Here is a 21,386-nt window from a genome sequence, read left to right on the forward strand (position 1 = left end):
GTTTCAGCCAACAAGAGAGACTGGATAGCCTGGGCTTGTTTTCCTTGTTGCAGAAACGACTGAGGGGGACCTGAATGAGGTGGATAAAATTATGAGGGATACAGAGAGCATGGATAGGAAGGAACTTTTCTCCTTAATGGAGGGATCAATAATCAGAGGCATAGACTTTAATAATGGGCAGGAGATTAAGAGGCGAGGTAAAGAAAAACATTTTTGATTACCAGTTGAAATGCCATAGTTTACATGGCTCCGGGTTCAGTGAAAGGTGCTTGAAGGTCGGCATTTAGACGAGGGGCCGAAGGGCCTCTTTCTGTGCTGTAAAAAGTCTATGGCTCTATGAGCCATCCGACATCGACCTTTTCATTTATTCTTGCTTGGGATGTGGGTGTCAATGGCAAAGGCAGAACTTGTTGCTCATTCCTATTTGCCCTTGCATTGCCTGGCTTGCTTGGCCATTTCTGAGGGCAGCTCACCGTCAACCACATTGCCTTGGGTCTGGAGTCACAGGTAGGGCAGACCAGGTGAGGACGGCAGAATTCCTTCCCTGTGGGTCATTGGTAAACCAGATGGATTTTTACAACAATCAATGATAGGTTGATGGTCACCATTACTGAGACGATCTTTCAATTCAAGATTTTTGCAAGGAAATTTAAATTCAATTAGCTGCCATGGTGGGATTTGAGCCAATGTCGCCTGATTGTTGCTGTGGTAAATAGCCAGGAGGAAAGCCTTACATTACAGCAAGATATAGAGAGGCTGGATTTACATTCCTCCATTAGCCTAACCAAGTCATCAATTCCTTCAGTTTGAATGGGCATTGGAGCTTCAAAATGACGGTGAGCTGAATGTAAGATAGACATGTAAAGCTTTCACATGTTAATATCAGCAGGATTCATGTTGAAATATTTTCACTTTCCTTACACCACTCCTGGTTTAAACAGTTCAGATGTTTACCTGTGCACTGTGTTCCTGGATTTGCTGGATTGGTATCTATAGTAGCTTCAGGAAACATCCAAGGGGCTGGTTTAGCACTGTGGGCTAAACAGCTGACTTGTAAGGCAGCAGCGGGGGTTTAATTCCTGTACCGGCCTCCCGAACAGGCACCGGAATGTGGTGACTAGGGGCTTTTCACAGTAAGTTCATTGAAGCCTACTTGTGACAATAAGCTATTATTATTATTATTATTCAGAACAACGACACGAGAAACCTCCTGGAGTGTTCAAACAACTAATTCAGAGCCTGAGTTGTCCCCAATATCACAGAAAAGTTACTTTAACCAAAGAATTGAACACAGATAATGCCCCACCTTCACATATCCTTCCAGGTACACTGGGGCTTGTATCGGTGAACCCATCTTTACAGTGACAGGTGTAGGTTGCGTTCTGTCTTATACAAGTTCCATTAACTGAACAGTCATTCAGCCCTGGCTGGCAGCTGTCTCTTTCTGTAATGAAGAGGGAAGATGGGTGTTAGAACACTGCTTCAATCTGAAGTCAAATGGCTTGGAAGTATTTGATGAACTGATAGTTTTGTGTGACTCCTCATCCCTTATTTAACTCCATGAGAAATGTCATCTTCTAAAGGTGAACAACAATTGCGGAGAAATCCTCAAACAGCACGGAGAGATGGAGCAAGTGACATGAGGTGGATAATGCAGTTAGTTTTTAACCAGTCAGAAAAAACGCATATCTACATTCTCTCCTGGTTCCATAATGAAACCAAATTAAGCACATATCTTCTCTACTCGCCACAACGACAACTTTTGGGATAAAAATTCCTCAGATTATCACCCACCTATAAAAACACATTTTACCAGGAATCCCAAAACTGTGGAACTGCACTCAATCCTCAGTCTTCCCTTCTTCATAAACTTCTGAGGTACAAGGTTACCTGGGTGTTGTTGTACACCAGTCATTGAAAGCCAGCGTGCAGGTGCAGCAAGCAGTTATGAAGAAGGCAAATGGTATGTTGTCCTTCATTGCAAGAGAATTAGAAGCAATGATGTCTTTTGACAGCCATACAAGGTCTTGGTGAGACCATACTTGGAGTATTGCGTGCAGATTTACTTAGGGGCTGGTTTAGCTCTCTGGGCTAAATCGCTGGCTTTTAAAGCAGACCAAGCAGGCCAGCAACACGGTTTCAAATCTTGTACCAGCCTCCCTGGATAACTGTTGGAATGTGGCGACTAGGGGCTTTTCACAGTAACTTCATTGAAGCCGACTCGTGACAATAAGTGATTCTCATTTCATTTCCTTATCTATAAAAGATATACTTGCCTTTGAGGCTGTGGCCTTTTCGAACACGGGGGGGTCACGGTCTCAGGGTGCGAGGCAGACAATGTTGGATTGAGAAATCTCTTGACTCAGCTGATAATAATAATAATCACTTGTCACAAGTAGGCTTCAATGAAGTTACTGTGAAAAGCCCCTAGTCGCCACATTCCGGCGTCTGTTCAGGGAGGCCAGTATGGGAATTCAACCCGTGCTGCTGGTCTTGTTCTGCATTGCAAGCCAGCTGTTTAGCCCACTGTGCTAAACCAGCCCCAAGAAGTGAACCTGAGGAATTCTCTACAACAGAAGGCTGTAGAGGCCAAGTCACTGAACATATTTAACAAGGAAGTAGATTGTTTTGAAGACAGTAAAGGCATCATGGGTTATGCGCAGAGAGTGGGAGTATGGCGTTTGAGAGAGAGGAACAGCTATGATTAAACTGAATGAAGGAGCAGTCTCGAAGTGCTGAATGGCCTACACATGCTCCAGTTTTCTATGTTCCTACATATATTCCAGAACCTTTCCAAGACATCTGAGGTTAACGATTAAGATGTGGAATTCCTCACCTGAAATGATTGTGTTTTCAACGTCGATAACAAACGCTGAACTGTTGTTTAAAGAATCAACAATCGAATTTTTGACGTCAGATAGAGGGACTGTCACGTTTGTTGATATTGTCAAAGAAACGTTAACCTTCAAGCTTCCTTCTTCAATAGATGTGATAAAAATAGTCACTTTTCCGTCCATGATTAGGGCTTGGATTTCCGCACTCAGTCCTTTTGCCAACTGAAATGAAGGAAACAGAAAATAATTCAGGAATATGTCTAATTTTTCTTCAGAATGTGAGTGTGGTTAAAAGTCTCTTCATTTTTTTTTAAATTTAGAGTACCCAATACATTTTTTCCAATTGAGGGGCAATTTAGCATGGCCAATCCCCCGACTCTGCACATCTTTGGGTTGTGGGGACGAAACCTACACAGACACGGGGAGAATGGGCAAACTCCACACGGGCAGAGGCCCAGAGCCGGGTTTGAGCCTGGGACCTCAGCGCCGTAAGGCAGGAGGGCTAACCCACTGCGCCACCGTGCTGCCCCTTAAATTCTCTTCATATTATACATTTAAGTAAGACAAGGCTACCCATATCCCACTCTCTGTAATATGTGGCTATGAGTAGAGAAGGCCTCTTCACTTTCAATTATTTTAATTTTTCCAATTACAGGCAATTTAGCCTGGCCAATCCAGCTACCCCACACATCTTTGGGTTGTGGCGGTGACACCCTTGCAGACAGGGTGATAATGTGCAAACTCCACACAGACAGTGACCCAGAGCTAGGATTGAACCCGGGTCCTCGGCACTGTGAGCCGGCAGTGCTAACAACTGCACCACCGTGCTGCCCGAAAAGCTCCCTTCGTAGCCAACCAGGATCATTTGGCACTAGTTGTGCGCCTCACAGTCAAACAAAGCCAGATTAAATGTTTTATTATCTTGTTTGTGATAAATTGCTTCCTAAAACTCACTTTCACTGTGAAATCTCCATCCTCAGAGACTATCTCCAGCTCCTACTTCCCACACGTGGATTTTAACGGACTGTCAATCCTTCATGTTTGGAATGCTCCCAGGATTACACGTATCCCGGAGAGAGACAACATTCCTAAGACTGTGCTTCTCACTACATCCTGGGATCCACGCTCCGTGCCATGTGCTGCCATTTGTACACACTCAACCTCTCGCTCTCCAATACCACCGACTCACCCCATCTCAAAGATGTTCTGGTCCACAGTTTCATCTCATTCTTTGTCCCATCCAACACCTTTCTTTCCGTTGGTAAGGAACATAAGCCCCAATAATTTAGGAATACTGATGTCCCACCGGATAATTCCACTCCCTCCCTTCCCTCTGACCCCATCCCTTCTTCTAATCCCACCTCTGGCTGTGTATTCACTGCAGCCTCTGACATTCCCCACGCTGACATTGAACAGTCTGCAATGACTGTTATATTCCCTCCCCTGCTCCTGTCTCTCTCTCGAAGCTATCTTCTTCTGAACTTGCTGCACTTTGTTTCCATTTTCTAACGAACCTGGTGATCAGGGCAGTGTGGTTGTCTGTTGTACTGACCTCTAACTCGCAAAGATTGGCAACCAACTCGCAACTGCCTGATGCAGATACATCTGTCGATGACATTGTCAGTAGGGGTGACAGGCGACATTTTCCTCATGGAGGCTGAATGCAAACTGAGGACATGCTTCATTGTGTTGTGTGGTATGACCACACTGCTTTGAACAGATCTGACAACTGCAGACTGGGCATTCATGAGGCGCTGTGGGCCATCATCAGCTAGAGAATTTTACTCAACCGCTACCTGCAATTTCATGGCCCAGCATATTTCACATCTGCCACCCCACCCCCACTCACTCTATTATTACCAGCAAGTTAAGAGATCAAACTTGGTTCACTAAAGAGTACAGAAGGGCATGTCAGGAGCAGCACAAGCCGTAGCTAAAATTAAAACTCCAACCTGTTGAAGGAAACTTGCATGCCAAACATATTTAGCAGCATCTGAGAGACAAAGCCAGGCTATTCCGCAACCAACAGACCAGATGTAAGCTCTGCAGTCCTGCCACATCCAGCCATGAATGGAAGTGGACAATTAAATAACTCAGTGGAGAAGGATGTTCCACAATTATCCCGATCCGCTATGATGGGACAGCCCATCACATCAAGGAAATGGGATTACAGAAGATAGCTCCCATTATTGAGGTAGTACCATCTGATAGGCTGAATGGCCATATGTTGCCATTCCCAAGTTTCATTTTAAATGAAGCAACAAGTTTCATACACATTAATTGATTCTTCACGTTCCCATCTTTGTGAAAACATGCTGGTGTCTATTAATTTTGCAGGTATTGCGTCCCCATTCTCCTTCCCCCCCCCCCCCCCCCAACATACAAGAATGACTTACTTCAGCAGTGAAATTCTTCACAAAGTCTCTGTACTCCTGGCTGCTTTCATTTTTCAAGGCTGGTGTGAACACTTTATTTGTAATTCTTATTGACAGATCCAGTACCAAGGCAACTTCAAAAAGTAAAAAAAAAAGTTACTTTGTGAGTGAAACCAAACTTGTTATTTATGGTTGTTTCTACAGTTTTAGTTTTCACCTAAAATAAAAATTTAACTCTGCACATTCTAGAACTCTGCACTAAATCAGCAAATGAGGACTGTGTTCTGAAGAAGCGTCATCTTGGACTCAAAAAACTGTTTATCTTTCCACAGATTTCTCTTTTTAAAGCTAACTTTCCTTTTTCAACATCATTCTCTAGCTGCATCTCAGCCAATAATTCTACGCTGTGCTGTTGATGGTCCACCACTTAAAAATAATTAAAACACCTTATGCACCCCTGTGACCCCACTCTCCAATTTCTACAATATACGTTTTAAAAAACGGCAGAGTTTTCCAGAACAATCCATGGAATATTTACCACTCTCACCTCGACGCACCATCTGCTCAACCACTTCTGGAGTTTGTGAGGAGTCAGTGGTCTTTGCCACAGTAAATCACAGGAATTATGATGATATTAACATTGGGGGCCCATGACACAATTAGGACACTTGTGAGATTTCCCCCCACTTTCACAGCTCATATTCAGGAGGGACATGCTGAGAAATGGAAGGAAAATCTGGTTCATCAAACATACCTGTCCTGATTTTAATTATAATTATCTGCAGCCGGCCGCAAGTTAGGAGGGATATTACTATCATATATTCAACGCCAGGCTTTAAACGGGTAAATTCTGCTGATTGCTCCTCAGTTTGTAATAGCTTTTCATAGTTCGTTGTGGAGATTGTGGCATTGAATTTCGTCTGATTTGATGCATTATCCATTTCCCAGGTAATGGAAATAACTTCACTTTCCACTCTTCGCAAATTAATACGCACAAACCTCAGTGGCACTGTAAAATAAAATGAAAGATTAGGAAGAAATAAATAGACATTTCCATGATGCTTGGTGTCCAAAGTGATTCCTGGGGAATGAAGTACTTCTGAAGAGAATTCACTCCAGTAATGTTAGAAACACGGAGACGACCAACAATAAAACACTAACCAGATAATGGCCGTGATTCAGCCACCGTGTTACCCCCGGCAGGTTGGCTCTGCCAGTGTTCCAGGGGCACTGCCCTAGTGCCATGTTGGCATTGCCAAGGGTCGGGGTCTGAAGGGCCAGGTCCATGAGGGGTTATGAGGGGGCGTAGCAATGGGCCTCATAAAGATTGCTGATGGGTTGAACCTGAAAGGTTGGGGGGCTGAAAGGAGGGGGATCCTCAGCGACCCCATAGTGGGGTGTGCTCCCTTAATTGGGTGGCGGGGAAGTGGTGAAAATGCCCATGTCAAGTTCACTTAGAGATTGGGGCACCTTTTCAAAATGGCGCCCCAATCTCTGAGGAGGTTGTCATACCGGCGAGTTCAGCTCCCCACTGCAGGGAAAATTTTGAAGTGTGGGCTGGACGAGGAGAATCTCTTCAAGGCCTAAAAATATTTGGGTGAATAACAGTCTGGATCTGACCTAAAACACAGGTGGAAAATGTCCCACCAAACTGTCCCAAAATGAAACTTAGAGAATGTTTGTTTAATCAGCCCAAATATGTTTAAATGGCCTTAGTGGAGGCATAACGATTCGCCAGGATTGGCATGATTTCTCGCTGGAGGCCATTGCACAGTCGTGCCATGGTGAGCACTGCTGCCTCACAGCGTCAAGGATCTGGTTCGATCCCAGGTCACTGCCCGTGTGGAGTTTGCACATTCTGCGCGTATCTGCGTGGGTCTCACCCCCAAAACCCAGACATGTGCGGGGTAGGTGGATTGGCCACGCTAAATTGCCCCTGAATTGGAAAAAAAGAATTGGTTTCTTTGAAAAAGCTTTTTTGATTTTCTCATTGGGGAGTCGGTTAATTCCCTGGAAGCCATTACGTTCGCCTTCAATCCTGGTAATGAGATGGAAATTAATGCAAATTGGGGTCAATGATATTCTCACAACACTTGGGCGAGATCCAAAATTTGTCACTGGAAGGGGGTCGGTTAGATTGGCGAACTGATTGGTGCATGATGTAGGTCTCGCTTTTGGCCTTTCCCGCTATTTAACCGGTGTGTCCAGATCTGCGTCAGTCCCAACGCGGTGGTTAAATCACATGCTCTAACTTTCGTATTGATAGGTTCCATTGCATTGGAAAGTCTCAGCCACAATCAATCAAGCAGCACACTATTTATTATCCTCAAACGACAAGGCTGTTCAACCACTTTTTGGGGGGGCAATTTAGAGTGCCCAATTAATTTTTTTTCCCAATTAAGGCAGCACGGTGGCATAGTGGTTAGCATCAATGCTTCAAAGCTCCAGGGTCCCAGGTTCGGTTCCCGGCTGGGTCACTGTCTGTGCGGAGTCTGCACGTCCTCCCCGTGTGTGCGTGGGTTTCCTCCGGGTGCTCCGGTTTCCTGCCACAGTCCAAAGATGTGCGGGTTAGGTGGATTGGCCACGCTAAATTGCCCGTAGTGTCCTAAAAAGTAAGGTTAAGGGGGAGTTGTTGGGTTACGGGTATAGGGTGGATACGTGAGTTTGAGTAGGGTGATCATTGCTCGGCACAACATCGAGGGCCGAAGGGCCTGTTCTGTGCTGTACAGTTCTAAATATTCTAAGGGGCGATTTAGCGTGGCCAATCCACCTACCCTGCACATCATTTGGGTTGTGGGGGCGAAACTCACGCAGACACGGGAGATGCTGTTCAATCATGCCCAATATTTCAGAAAGGCAAGTATGCCATCAAAAACATCCTGCTGGGTCAAAGGGACAATTCGGAACAGTTAGCCATAAGGGAAAAGGAGACACTAATGCAATCCTAATCCTCATGGATACAACTCAAATCCTAATCTCTAATAGGGAGCAGCTATTGAGTTACTCGGGTTCTATCCTTTACAGTAAAAGGAATGTGAGGAAAAAGAAACCTTTGTTAATATAAAGTCTCCTCTTTGATGATGGGTGAATGATTATATAATTAAATAGTTATACAGAACATTAATATATTCAACTTACCACAGGATGTAGTGATTGATGTAGATACAGGGCTGGTGGCTTTTGGGGCGGTGCTTGGTCTGGAGGTTGTGTCAGTGCTTGGGTTGCTGGTAGAGCCAGGGTTTGGACTGGTTGCAAGATCAGTGGTTGGGGTGGTGGTGGTTGAAGTGAGAACAGAGGTTGGGGTGGAGGTTATGGTGGAGATTGGGGTGGTAGTTGGGTTGGTGGTTGAGCTGGTGATTAGTGTGGTATCCAGGCGAGTGGTGGGGCTGCTGGTTGTTGGGGTGATTATGGTGGAGTTTGGGGTGGAGGTTGGGATGGTGGTAGTGCTGGGGTTTGAGTTGGTGTTTGGGATTAGGGTTGAGTTGGGATTTGGGATGGAGGTTGGGCTGGAGTTTGATGTAGTGGTTGGGATGGTGGTTGGGATGATGGTTGAGCTGGGATTTGGGGTGGTGTTTGAGGTGATAGTTGGGATGATGGTTGGGATGATGGTTGAGGTGGGATTTGGGGTGGTGTTTGGGATGGTGGTTGGGATGATGGTTGAGCTGGGGGCTAGGGTGGTATTAAGTGTAGTGATGGGGCTGGTGGTTGTTGGGGTGATTGTGGTGGAGATTGGGCTGGTGTTTGAGGTGGTGATTGGGATGATGGTTGAGCTGGGATTTGGGGTGGTGTTTGGGATGGTGGTTGGGATGATGGTTGAGCTGGGATTTGGGGTGGTGTTTGGGATTGTGGTTGGGATGATGGTTGGGATGATGGTTGAGCTGGGATTTGGGGTGGTGTTTGGGATTGTGGTTGGGATGATGGTTGAGCTGGGATTTGGGGTGGTGTTTGGGATTGTGGTTGGGATGATGGTTGAGGTGGGATTTGGGGTGGTGTTTGGGATTGTGGTTGGGATGATGGTTGAGCTGGGATTTGGGGTGGTGTTTGGGATGGTGGTTGGGATGATGGTTGAGCTGGGATTTGGGGTGGTGTTTGGGATTGTGGTTGGGATGATGGTTGAGCTGGGATTTGGGGTGGTGTTTGGGATGGTGGTTGGGATGATGGTTGAGGTGGGATTTGGGGTGGTGTTTGGGATGGTGATTGGGATGATGGTTGAGGTGGGATTTGGGGTGGTGTTTGGGATTGTGGTTGGGTTGATGGTTGGGATGATGGTTGAGCTGGGATTTGGGGTGGTGTTTGGGATTGTGGTTGGGATGATGGTTGAGCTGGGATTTGGGGTGGTGTTTGGGATTGTGGTTGGGATGATGGTTGAGCTGGGATTTGGGGTGGTGTTTGGGATTGTGGTTGGGATGATGGTTGAGGTGGGATTTGGGGTGGTGTTTGGGATTGTGGTTGGGATGATGGTTGAGCTGGGATTTGGGGTGGTGGTTGGGATGGTAGTTGAGCTGGAGGTTGGGATGGTGGTTGGGATGATGGTTGAGCTGGGATTTGGGGTGGTATTTGGGATGGTGGTTGAGATGATGGTTGAGCTGGAGGTTGGGATGATGGTTGAGCTGGGATTTGGGGTGGTGTTTGGGATGGTGGTTGGGATGATGGTTGAGCTGGGATTTGGGGTGGTGTTTGGGATTGTGGTTGGGATGATGGTTGAGCTGGGATTTGGGGTGGTGTTTGGGATGGTGGTTGGGATGATGGTTGAGCTGGGGGTTAGGGTGGTATTAAGTGTAGTGATGGGGCTGGTGGTTGTTGGGGTGATTGTGGTGGAGATTGGGCTGGTGTTTGAGGTGGTGGTGTTTCCAATGGAAGTGATTGGATTGCTTGTGCTGGGGGTTATGTTGGTAGGTGTTGTGCTGAGAATGTTAGTTGTTGGAGTGCTGGCGGAGGCAGTGCTGGTGTTTGCATTTTCACTGGTTGAGGTAATGATCATCGGACTCGTACTCGCTGAGGAAATGGTGGAACCTGAAATAAAAATAAACGTTAAAAAATTATAATCAGCAGCTTTGGAGAAATTGCTCAGAGACCTTTGGTTCAATTTCTAACGCCACCTTAATCAAAATCTGTGCCGACACATGTTGAATATTAAATAGCAGCAACATGCCAGGTTGTCACTTAAGGAGGGTTTACGATTTTAGGATATTAAAATCACACAACTGGAATGAAAAATAGGTGGTTTCAGAAATGGGGGGCGCGATTCTCCGCAAATGCGGCGAGTCGTAAAGGCTGCCGTGAAACTGGCCGTGTTTCACGGCAGCCTACGCGCCCCCTCCCGGGACCCGATTCTCCCCCCTGGGCGGAGCCAGCAGTGGGGCCCCGTGAAGCACGGCATCGCGGCCTTAGCGACCGTCGCTCAGTCCACGCGCCAAGCGTCACGCCGGCTGACGCGCACGATGACGTCAGCCGCGCATGCGCGGGTTGGACGGCTCCAACCCGCTCATGCGCGGAAGACGTCATCACTCAGACACGTCAAACCCGCGCATGCGCGGGCCGTCATGCCCCTCAGCCGCCCCGCGGACTGATCCTGCGGGGCGGCGGAAGAACGAATAGTGCGCGGGTATCGGACCCGCTGCCCGCGATCGGTGCCCACCGATCGCAGGCCCATGCCACCCTTGGCACGGCCGTGGTGCCATGGTTGTCCGGGACGGCACTTTGCGGCCGTTTTCACGAACGGTGAGAGCAGGTGTGATTGCGTTCGTGAAAACGGCCATAAAGGCCTGGGAACTCGGCCCATCGGCCAGGGGAGAATCGCTGTTGGCCGTAAAAAATGGCGAGCAGCGATTCATGTCGTGGGGTGGCCGTGGAGGGGGGGTCGAATAGCGGGAGGGCGGGAAAAATGTCGGGAAGGCCCTCCCGCTATTCTCCGACCCGTCGTGGGCAGCGGAGAATCGCGCCCGGGGAGTTTGGCGCGACAAGAAGAGATTCACTTTGGGAATGAAGGAGTACCCAACGTAAATTGGCAGAAGAGGAAATAATAATAAATTAACAGCACTGCCCATTACTTTTTCAAGTGAATCAAATGACACATTCTGGAATTTACTGTTTTTCGGTCTGCGTTTCCTGCATTCTTAAACTCTCCAAAATGGCCTCTCAAGCTATTCAATTGTACCAAACCATTACATAAATGTCAGAAATGAATGAAAATGATGGGCCATTATTCAAGTAGGGAAAAGCCAGGATATTATTGGCCAGTGAGTCTAACTTCAGTGGTAAGGAGCTTTTCAGAATAAAATCGAATTAATCTCTACTTGGAAGCCTGTGTCCAGTAAAGCTGGAAGTCAAATTTTGGGTATGGAAGGTGAAGGGGCTGGAGAGAGAGTGAGTGATTTATTCCTGGAGGGACCGTTTCCCAGTCTGGAGGAGTTGAAATCGTACGTCACGCTCTCGGACGTCAATGCAGTTAAGTACCTCCAGGAAGAACATTTTGTTTGATGGACGTTCCTGACGTTCCCAGAGACTCCGCCATCAACCTTACTGGAGATGATCTTATCCTGTTCAGGGTCGATAGAGGGTGGTACATTTGGCCTGTATGGAAGGATTCTGGGGGAGGATCTGGCGTCCGTGGAAAGGGTGAAGGCCAAATGGGAGGAGGTGCTGGGACCTAAAATGGAGGATGAGGTGTGGAGTTGCAGGATAAATGCAATGTCATCTTGTGCAAAGCTAAACTGATACAGCTCAATGTGCTGTTTAGAGGGTCAATTGAAGTGTTCCACCAGAGATCGGATCGATTTATATTGTATTTCAACAAATTAGTCACTGGGGGGCAGTGGAGCAATGGCGGGGAAGGATGGTTTGGTTTACTGGATTGCTGTTTCTGTTTTTTACGTTAATTTTGTTGTTTGGTCTTCTTGTATTTTGCTACAAAATGACAAAGGTTTAATGAAATTATTTACTAAAAAATAGAAGGCATATGTGGGATACTTGCCTTTATCAACCGAGGCATTGAATATAAGAGCAGGGAGGTTATGTGAAGCTTCATAAAACATTGATTAGGCCACAGCTGGAAGACTGTGTGCTGTTCTGGTGGTCACACTACAGGAAGGAAGTGATTGCACTGGGGAGGGTGCAGAGGAGATTCACCAGATTCACCAGGATGTTGCCTGAGCTGAAACGCTTCAGCCAACAAGAGAGCCTGGATAGCCTGAGCTTGTTTTCCTTGTTGTAGAAAAGACTGAGGGGGACCTGATTGAGGTGTATAAAATTATAAGGGATACAGAGAGCATGGATAGGAAAGTACTTTTCCCCTTAGTGGAGGGATCAATAACCAGGGGTATAGGCTTTAATAATGGGCAGGAGATTAAGAGGTGAGGTAAAGAAAAACATTTTTGATTACCAGTTCAAATGCCATAGTTTACATGGCTCCGGGTTCAGTGATAGGTGCTTGAAGGTCGGCATTTAGACGAGGGGCCGAAGGGCCTCTTTCTGTGCTGTAAAAAGTCTATGGCTCTATGAACCATCCGACATCGACCTTTTCATTTATTCTTGCTTGGGATGTGGGTGTCAATGGCAAAGGCAGAACTTGTTGCTCATTCCTATTTGCCCTTGCATTGCCTGGCTTGCTTGGCCATTTCTGAGGGCAGCTCACAGTCAACCACATTGCCTTGGGTCTGGAGTCACAGGTAGGGCAGACCAGGTGAGGACGGCAGAATTCCTTCCCTGTGGGACATTGGTGAACCCGATGGATTTTTACAACAATCAATGATCAGTTGATGGTCACCATTACTGAGACGATCTTTCAATTCAAGACATTTATCAAGTGAATTTAAATTCAATTAGCTGCCACGGTGAGATTTGAGCCAATGTCCCCTGATTGTTGCTGTGGTAAATAGCAAGGAGGGAAGCCTTACATTACACAAAGTTTTAGAGGGGCTGGATTTACATTCCTCCATTAGCCTAACCATGTCATTAATTCCTTCTGTTTGAATGGGCAGTGGAGCTTCAAAATGATGGTTAGATGAATGCACGATAAACATGTAAAGCTTTCACATTTTTTTTTTAAAATTTAGAGTAACCAATTATTTTTTTTTTTCACAATTAAGGGGCAATTTAGCGTGGCCAATCCACCTAACCAACACATCTTTGGGTTGTGGGGGCAAAACCCACGCAGACAGGGGGAGAATGTGCAAACTCCACACGGACAGTGACCCAGGGCCAGGATTCGAACCAGGGTCCTCAGCGCCGTAGGCAGCAATGCTAACCACTGTGCCACCGTGCTGCCCCAAGCTTTCACATATTAATGTCAGCAGGATTCATGTTGAAATATTTTCACTTTCCTTACACCACTCCTGGTTTAAATAGTTCAGGGGCTTGATTCTCTGTCTTCGGGACAATGACCCCACGCCGTCGTGAAAACTATGGTCTTCTGTGCCAAGAAAACTGGCGTCAAAAAGGCCACAGATTCACAGCCTTGCAGGGGGCTAGCAGGCAGCTGTCATGGAGTTCATAGCTCCAGCTGCTGATAGGGACCCCGTACATCCGGTCAGAGGCTGCGCATGCACATGGTGGCGGCCTCCAGCGGCCGCGCCGTGCTCCATGGCAGACTCAGCCCGTGGACATGGGCCCCGAAATAGTGCCCCTGATCGGCCGCTCGCCCGACCCGGACCACCTGCACACATAGCCCCACGTCCCAAATGAGGCCCCGCGCCCTCCGAGCGGTCCGCCTCCAAGTCACGAGTTTCCCGAACGGCAGGACCACATTAGAAGTACGGCGTTGGGAATTCAGCTAGTCGGGGACAGAGAACAGTGGGGCGGGCCTCAGGCAATGGCCTGAGATGGCGGATACTCGGCACGACATACTCCCCGTGTACGCTGCTTTTTGGGGTTGCGGAGAATCACGGAAAAATGGATTCTCCGCCCCAGTGCCAAACGTAATTGTGACGTCGGGTTGTGGACAATCCAGCCCTAGATCTTTACCTGTGCACTGTGTTCCTGGGTTTGCTGGATTGGTATCTATAGTTCCATCAGAACAACGACACGAGAAATTTCCTGGAGTGTTTGTGCAGACAGCTAATTCAGAGCATGAGTTGTTCCCAGTCTCACACTCGTCAATGTCTGAAAGAAGAATTAGATCAAAACTTTCACTTTCCATAAAAGTTACTTGAACCAAAGAATTGTCCTACCTTCACATATCCTTCCAGGTACATTGGAGCTTGTGTCGGTGAACCCAGCATTACACCGACAGGTGTAGGTTGAGTCTTGTCTTATACAAGTTCAATTAACTGGGTTTTTTTAGTTTATTTTGTTGTTTGGAGTTTTTGTATTTTTTGATGTAAAATGACAAAAGTTTATTGAAATTATTTTCTAAAAAAAGAAAGGCATATGGGATACTTGCCTTTATCAACCGAGGCACTGAATATAAGAGCAGGGAGGTTATGTGGAGCTTCATAAAACATTGATTAGGCCACAGCTGGAAGACTGTGTGCTGTTCTGGTGGTCACACTACAGGAAGGAAGTGATTGCACTGGGGAGGGTGCAGATGAGAGTCACCAGGATGTTGTCTGAGCTGAAACGCTTCAGCCAACAAGCGAGACTGGATAGGCTGGGTTTGTTTTCCTTGTTGCAGAAAAGACTGAGGGGGACCTGATTGAGGTGGATAAAATTATGAGGGATATAGAGAGCATGGATAGGAAGGAACTTTTCCTCTTAATGGAGGAACCAGTAACCAGGTGGGCTGCTTTCTGGTAATGGGCAGGAAATTAAGAGGTGATGTGAGGAAAAACATTTTTCCCCAGAGGGTCGTGGGAATCTGGAAGGGTGGTAGAGGAGTGAACACTCACAATATTTAAGAATATTTAGAGTTATCACTTGAAATGCCATAGCTTACAGGACTCGAAAATGGGGGCAGAGTTAAGGCTTGAAGGTCGGCACGGACATAATGTGCCGAAGGGCCTCTTTCTGTGCTGTAAAAAGTCTATGACTCGATGAGCCATCCGACATCAACCTTTTCATTTATTCTTGCTTGGGATGTGGGTGTCAATGGCAAAGGCAGAACTTGTTGCTCATTCCTATTTGCCCTTACATTGCCTGGCTTGCTTGGCCATTTATTTTATTTATATACAATCTTCGAGTACCCAATTGATTTTTTTCCAATGAAGGGGCAATTTAGCGTGGCCAATCCACCTACACGGCAGATCCTTGGGTTGTGGGGGCGAAACGCAGCAAGAATGCGCAAACTCCACAAGGACAGTGACTCAGGGTCGAGATCGAACCTGGGACCTTGGCGCCGTGAAGCAGCAGTGCTAACCATTGCGACACCGTGATGCCCCTGCTTGCCCATTTCTCAGGACAGCTCAAAGTCAACCACATTGCCTTGGGTCTGGAGTCACAGGTAGGGCAGACCAGGTGAGGACGGCAGAATTCCTTCCCTGTGGGACATTAGTAAACCAGATGTTTTTACAACAATCAATGACAGGTTTATGGTCACCATTACTGAGACGATCTTTCAAATCACGATATTAATCAAGTGAATTTAAATTCAATTAGCTGCCATAGACGGATTTACATTCCTCCATTAGCCTAACCAAGTCATTAGTTCCTTCAGCTTAAATGGGCAATGGAGCTTCAAAATGACGGTGAGCTGAATGCAAGATTAACATGTAAAGCTTTCACATATTAATATCAGCAGGATTCATGTTGAGATATTTTCACTTTCCTTACATCACTCCTGGTTTGAGCGGTTCAGTTTTTTACCTGTGCACTCTGAGCCTGGGTTTTCAGGATTGGTATCATTAGTTCCTTCATAACAACGACACGAGAAACTTCCTGGAGTGTTCGTGCAGACAGCTAATTCAGAGCATGAGTTGTCCCCAGTCTCACACTCATCAAAATCTGAAACAAGCAGTAGATCAAAATTATCACTTTCCATAAAAGTTACTTGAACCAAAGAATTGAACTCAGATAATGCCCTACCTTCACATTTCCTTCCAGGTACACTGGGGCTTGTATCGATGAACCCATCTTTACACTGACAGGTGTAGGTTGCGTTCTGTCTTATACAAGTCCCATTAACTGAACAGTCATTCAGCCCTGGCTGGCAGCTGTCTCTTTCTGTAATGAAGAGGGAAGATGGGTGTTAGAACACTGCTTCAATCTGAATCCAACCAGCTTGGAAGTGTTGGATAAACTGATAAATATGGAATTTCATTTGACTCCTCATTCCTCACTTTACTCCACAGGAAATGTCATCTCCTAAAGGTGAACAAGAATTAATGCATAGATATACCCAAACAGCACGGAGAGATGGACCATGTGACATGAGCTGGGCAATGCAGTCAGTTTTGAACCAGTCAGAAAAAATGCATATCTACATTCTCTCCTGATTCCATAATGAAATAACCAAAGTAAACATGATTAAAGATTGTCATGTTCTCTCCACTCTCTGTATGGACAACTTTTGGGATAAAATGTCCTCAGATTATCACCCACTATAAAACTACACCATACCAAGGATCTCAAAACTGTGGAGCTGAACTCAATCCTCAGTCTACCCTTCTTCATAAACACTTGACGCTTTGAAAAGCCTTGTTTGGAATCATCCATCCATTTAACGATTCAGTTTTCTCTCACTTTATAATTTCTAACATCACCTTGTGGCTCAGTAGGTAACACTCCCTTCCTCTGAGTCAGAAGCGCCACATTTAAGTCTCACTTCAAGACTTGTTGAAAGAGTGTTCGGAATTTTTTTTCTCAATTGAGAATTGGCTCACAGACAGGAAACAGAGAGTAGTAAAGAATGGGCCTCTTTTGGAGTGTCCAGCAGTGAGGAATAATGTCCTGCAAGGATGAATACTTGGGCCTCAGTTATTCACATATATATATCAAAGATCTGGGTGATGGAATCAAAAACAATATTTTCAAGTTTGCTGATTGATGGAACCATCAATTCACTAGACACGTGCTTTAAGATATGAACAGTGGTTTTAATCTACTTACAACAGAGCCAGCCTGTTCCACGTTGAACTCTTGATTAACTGAACGACTGGCTCTGAGCATTGGTATTTATACAGCAGTACAGGGGGAGGAGTCGTGGGCGGAGCCAAGGTTGGAGCCCTGTACAAACTCCTAAGCATGCCCAGCGCTACTCCCCCTAGTGGTTGGGCAACGCAACTGCGCTTACAAATGCATGGTCTCATGTATATACAATACAGTGTGAATTACGGAGTTACATTCACCACACTGATGACACAAAACTCAGTGCAATTGATAAAAACTAATTTAGGCCCTTACAATCAGAAAGGAGGGAATTCATAACAGGGAACAAAGTAATGGCTGAGGAACTAAATTTGTGCTTTGCTTCTGTCTTTACAAAGGAAGACACGAATAATGTACCGGAAGTTCTGAGAAGCACACGTTTTAGTGAGGTCTGAAGGAAATTAGTATGAGGAGAAAAATGGGTTTTAGGGAAACTAATGGGACTGAAGATGGATGAATTTCCAAGGCCTGATAATCTTCATCCCAGAGTACTTAAGTGGCCCGAGAAATAGTCGAAACATTGGTGGTTATTTTCCAAAATTCTTTGGATTCTGGAATGGCTCCTACAGTTTGGAGGGTAGTTAATATTACCCCACTATTCAAAAAGGGAGGTCGAGAGATAACATGGAACAGTGAGCCTCACGCCAGTAGTAGGGAAGTTGTGAGAGTCCATTATCACGGATTTCATATCGTAGCAGTGGTATAATCAGGCAAAGTCAGCATGGATTTACGAAAGGGATGATACAAAGTTGGGTGGGAGAGTGAGCTGTGAGGACGATGCAGAGATGTTTCAGCGGGATTTGGGCAGGCTGAGTGAGTGGGCATGTGCATGGCAGATAATGTGGTTAAATGTGAGATTATCCACATTGGTAGCAAAAATAGGAAGGCAGATTATTATTTTAATGGGCGTGAATTGAGGGAGGTGGATACTCAGTGAGTCCTTGATGTCCTCAGGCATTAGTCGCTGAAAGTAAGTAAGATCATCGAATTTACGTGCAGAAGGAGGCCATTCGGCCCATTCTGCACCAACTCTTGGAAAGAGCACCCGACCTAAGGTCCACACCTCCACCCTATCCTCATAACCCAGTAACCCCACCCAACACTAAGGGCAATTTTGAACACTAAGGGCAATTTAGCATGGCCAATCCATCTAACCTGCACATCTTTGGACTGTGGGAGAAAACCGGAGGAAACCCACGCACACAAGGGGAGAATGTGCAGACTCCGCACAGACAGTGACCCAAGCCGGGAATCGAACCTGGGACCCGAGAGCTGTGAAGCAATTGTGCTATCCACAATGCTACCGTGCTGCCCACACAACAGTGTGGCCCACAGGCAGTGAAGAAGGCAAATGGTATGTTGGCCTTCATAGCGAGAGGAATTGAGTCTAGGAATAGGGAATTTTTTGCTGCAGTTGTATAGGGCATTGGTGAGGCTACCCCTGGAGTATTGTGTGCAGCTTTGGGATCCTTATCTGAGGGAGGATATTCTGGCTGTGGAGGAAGCGCAGCAAAGGTTTACCAGGATGAAGTCAGTTTGGATTATATTCATTGGAGTTTAAGTTTGAGAAGGAATCTCACAGAAATTTACCAAGTCCTAACAGATTAGATAGGGTAGATTCAGAAAGAATGTTCCCGATGGTGGGGAGTCCAGAACTAAGGGTCATAGTTTGAGGATAAGAGTTAAACCTTTTAGGACGAGGTGAGGAGACATTTCTTCACCCAGAGAGTGATGAATCTGTGAAATTCGCTGCCACAGGAAGTAGTTGAGGCCAAGACGTTGTGTAATTTCAAGACAGAGTTAGATATAGCTCCCGGGGTTAAAGGAATCATGGGATATGGGGTGAACGTCTCTGAGGTCAGTGATTGAGATGCTTGCTGTGGAATTCCTTACCTGAAATTGTTGTGTTTTCAACGTCAATAACGAACGCTGAACTGTTGTTTAAAGAATCAGCAATCGAACTTTCGACATCGGTTAGAGGGACATTCACGTTTGTTGATGTTGCAAAGCTAAATTTAACTTTCAAGCTTCCTTGTTCAATAGATGCGATAGAAATAGTCAGTTTTCCATCACTGATTAAAGTCTGGATTTCTGCAGGCAGTCCTTTTATCAACTGAAATAAAGAAAAGAGAAATTAATTTCATAAATACATTTCATTTTCCCTCAGAATGTGCGTGTGGTTAAAAGTCTCTTCATATTAAACATTTCAGTAAGACAAGGCGGCTCCTACCCCGCTCTCAGTCATATGTGGCTATGAGTAGAGAAGCTCTCTCCATAGCCAACGAGGATCATTTGGCACGTGTTGTGCCTCTCACAGTTAAACAAAGCCAGATTAAATGATTTATCATGTTGACTATGATAAGGTGCTTACCAAAACTCATTTTTGCAGTGAAATCTCCATCCTCAGAGACTACCTCCAGCTCCTACTTCCCGCACATGGATTTTAACGGCATGTCAGTCCATCATGTTTGGAATGCTCCCAGGATTACAGATATCTCGGAGAGAAACAACATTCCTCAGACTGTGCTTCTCACTACATCCTGGGATCCACGCTCCGTGCCATGTGCCGCCATTTGTACACACTCTCTCTCCAACGCCACTAAGATGTTCTGGACCACAGTTCATCTGATTCTTCGTCCCATCCAACACCTCAGTAAGAAACTATTACTCTTTGTTTTCAATGGCAAGGAACATTAGTCCCAACATGTTGCATTGCATTTTCCTTCCTAACTGCCGACTGAACCTGCACATTAACCTTAAGGGAATCATGAACAAGGACTCCCAAGTCCCTTTATGCCTGTGATTTCCTAAGCATTTCCCCATTTAGAAAGTAGTCTATCCCTTCATTCCTCCTTCAAAAGTGCATAACCTCACACTTTTCCACATTATATTTCATCCGCCACTTCATTGCCCACTCTCATTGCCTGTCCAAATCCTTAGATATGGGTCTGGGTAAACACAATGGGTTAAAGAGCTGGCTTGTAATGCAGAACAAGATCAGCAGCGCGGGTTCAATTCCCATACCGGCCTCCCCGAACAGGTGCCAGAATGTGGCAACTGGGGGCTTTTCACAGTAATTTCATTGAAGCCTATCTGTGACAATAAGTAATCATTATTATTATTAAATCCTTCTGCAGCACCCTTACTTCCTCAATATTGTCTGTCCCTCTGCTGATCTTTGTGTCACCTGCAAACTTCGCAACAGAAATAGATGCCTTGCTAATGACAGATCTGGTATCTGAGCCTTTTGAGTGTTTCTAAGTGTTTAAACTCCTGTTATGTATTGTTCCAGTAATACGTTACTCGTTGATTAAGTTTAGTAATTATTTTTCTGTGTAAACTCCATCCATTTGAAGCTGCCCAGTAGGGCCTGTGCCTGTGATTATTGAGAATAGTCTTATTGAGCATCTTCTCTAATTTTAATCTTATGTGACCAGGAATGAGCTGTAATCAAGTGGATATAACCCACTTCTTCTTCCAGATTATTAATGTATGTTGTGAAAAGTTGTGGTCCCAGCACAGACCCCTGAGGCACACCACTAGTCATTGGCTGCCATCCTGAAAAAGACCCCTTAATCACCACTCTCTGCCTTCTGCCAGTCAGCCAATCCTCTATCCATGCCAGGCATTTACTCTTAATATCATGGGCTCTTCACTTACTTAACACTCTCCTAGGCGGCACCTTATCAAAGGCCTTCTGGAAATCTAAATAAATCACGTCCACTGGTTCTCCTTTGTCGTACTCTTCTAATCCCACCTCTGGCTGTGTATTCACTACAGTCTCTGACATTTCCCTCTCTGACGTTGAACTGTCTCGCTGACAAACCCAGTTATATTCCTTCCCCTCCTCCGCTCTCTCTCTCTCTGATCTATCTTTCTCTGAACTTGCTGCACTTTGTTTCACTTTTCTAACGAACCTGCTGATCAGGGCAGTTTTGTTGTTGTCTGATATACTGACCTCCAACTCGCAAAGGTTGACAATCAACTCTCAGATTTATTTTCGCCCTTTGTCCAGTCTTTTTCAACAATCAACAAACAAATGATCAATGCATTTTTTTAAATTGTTCTTGGGATGTGGGTGTCACTGGCTGGGCCAGCATTGGTTGCCCATCCCTAATTGCCCTTGAACTGAATGGCTTGCGAGGCCATTTCTGTGGGG

The 21,386-nt window shown here is 45.8% G+C and overlaps 1 protein-coding gene across 1 annotated transcript in view; it reads right to left on the reverse strand.

Moving 5' to 3' along the window:
- Window positions 1-21,386, reverse strand: part of LOC119968651 (mucin-2-like) — a gene marked incomplete at its 5' end in the record, with an annotated part of 155,397 nt that overhangs the window by 24,286 nt on the left and 109,725 nt on the right. Inside the window, 9 exons of the mRNA XM_038801271.1 lie at window positions 1,307-1,444; window positions 2,837-3,056; window positions 5,231-5,343; window positions 5,964-6,218; window positions 8,348-8,770; window positions 9,875-10,222; window positions 14,171-14,308; window positions 16,166-16,303; window positions 19,121-19,340. Coding sequence (XP_038657199.1) covers window positions 1,307-1,444; window positions 2,837-3,056; window positions 5,231-5,343; window positions 5,964-6,218; window positions 8,348-8,770; window positions 9,875-10,222; window positions 14,171-14,308; window positions 16,166-16,303; window positions 19,121-19,340 — 1,993 coding nt within the window. The remainder of the gene's footprint in view (window positions 1-1,306; window positions 1,445-2,836; window positions 3,057-5,230; window positions 5,344-5,963; window positions 6,219-8,347; window positions 8,771-9,874; window positions 10,223-14,170; window positions 14,309-16,165; window positions 16,304-19,120; window positions 19,341-21,386) is intronic.

The sequence above is a fragment of the Scyliorhinus canicula genome, chromosome 7, assembly GCF_902713615.1.
Source record: "Scyliorhinus canicula chromosome 7, sScyCan1.1, whole genome shotgun sequence".
Classification (NCBI taxonomy): Eukaryota; Metazoa; Chordata; class Chondrichthyes; order Carcharhiniformes; family Scyliorhinidae; genus Scyliorhinus; species Scyliorhinus canicula.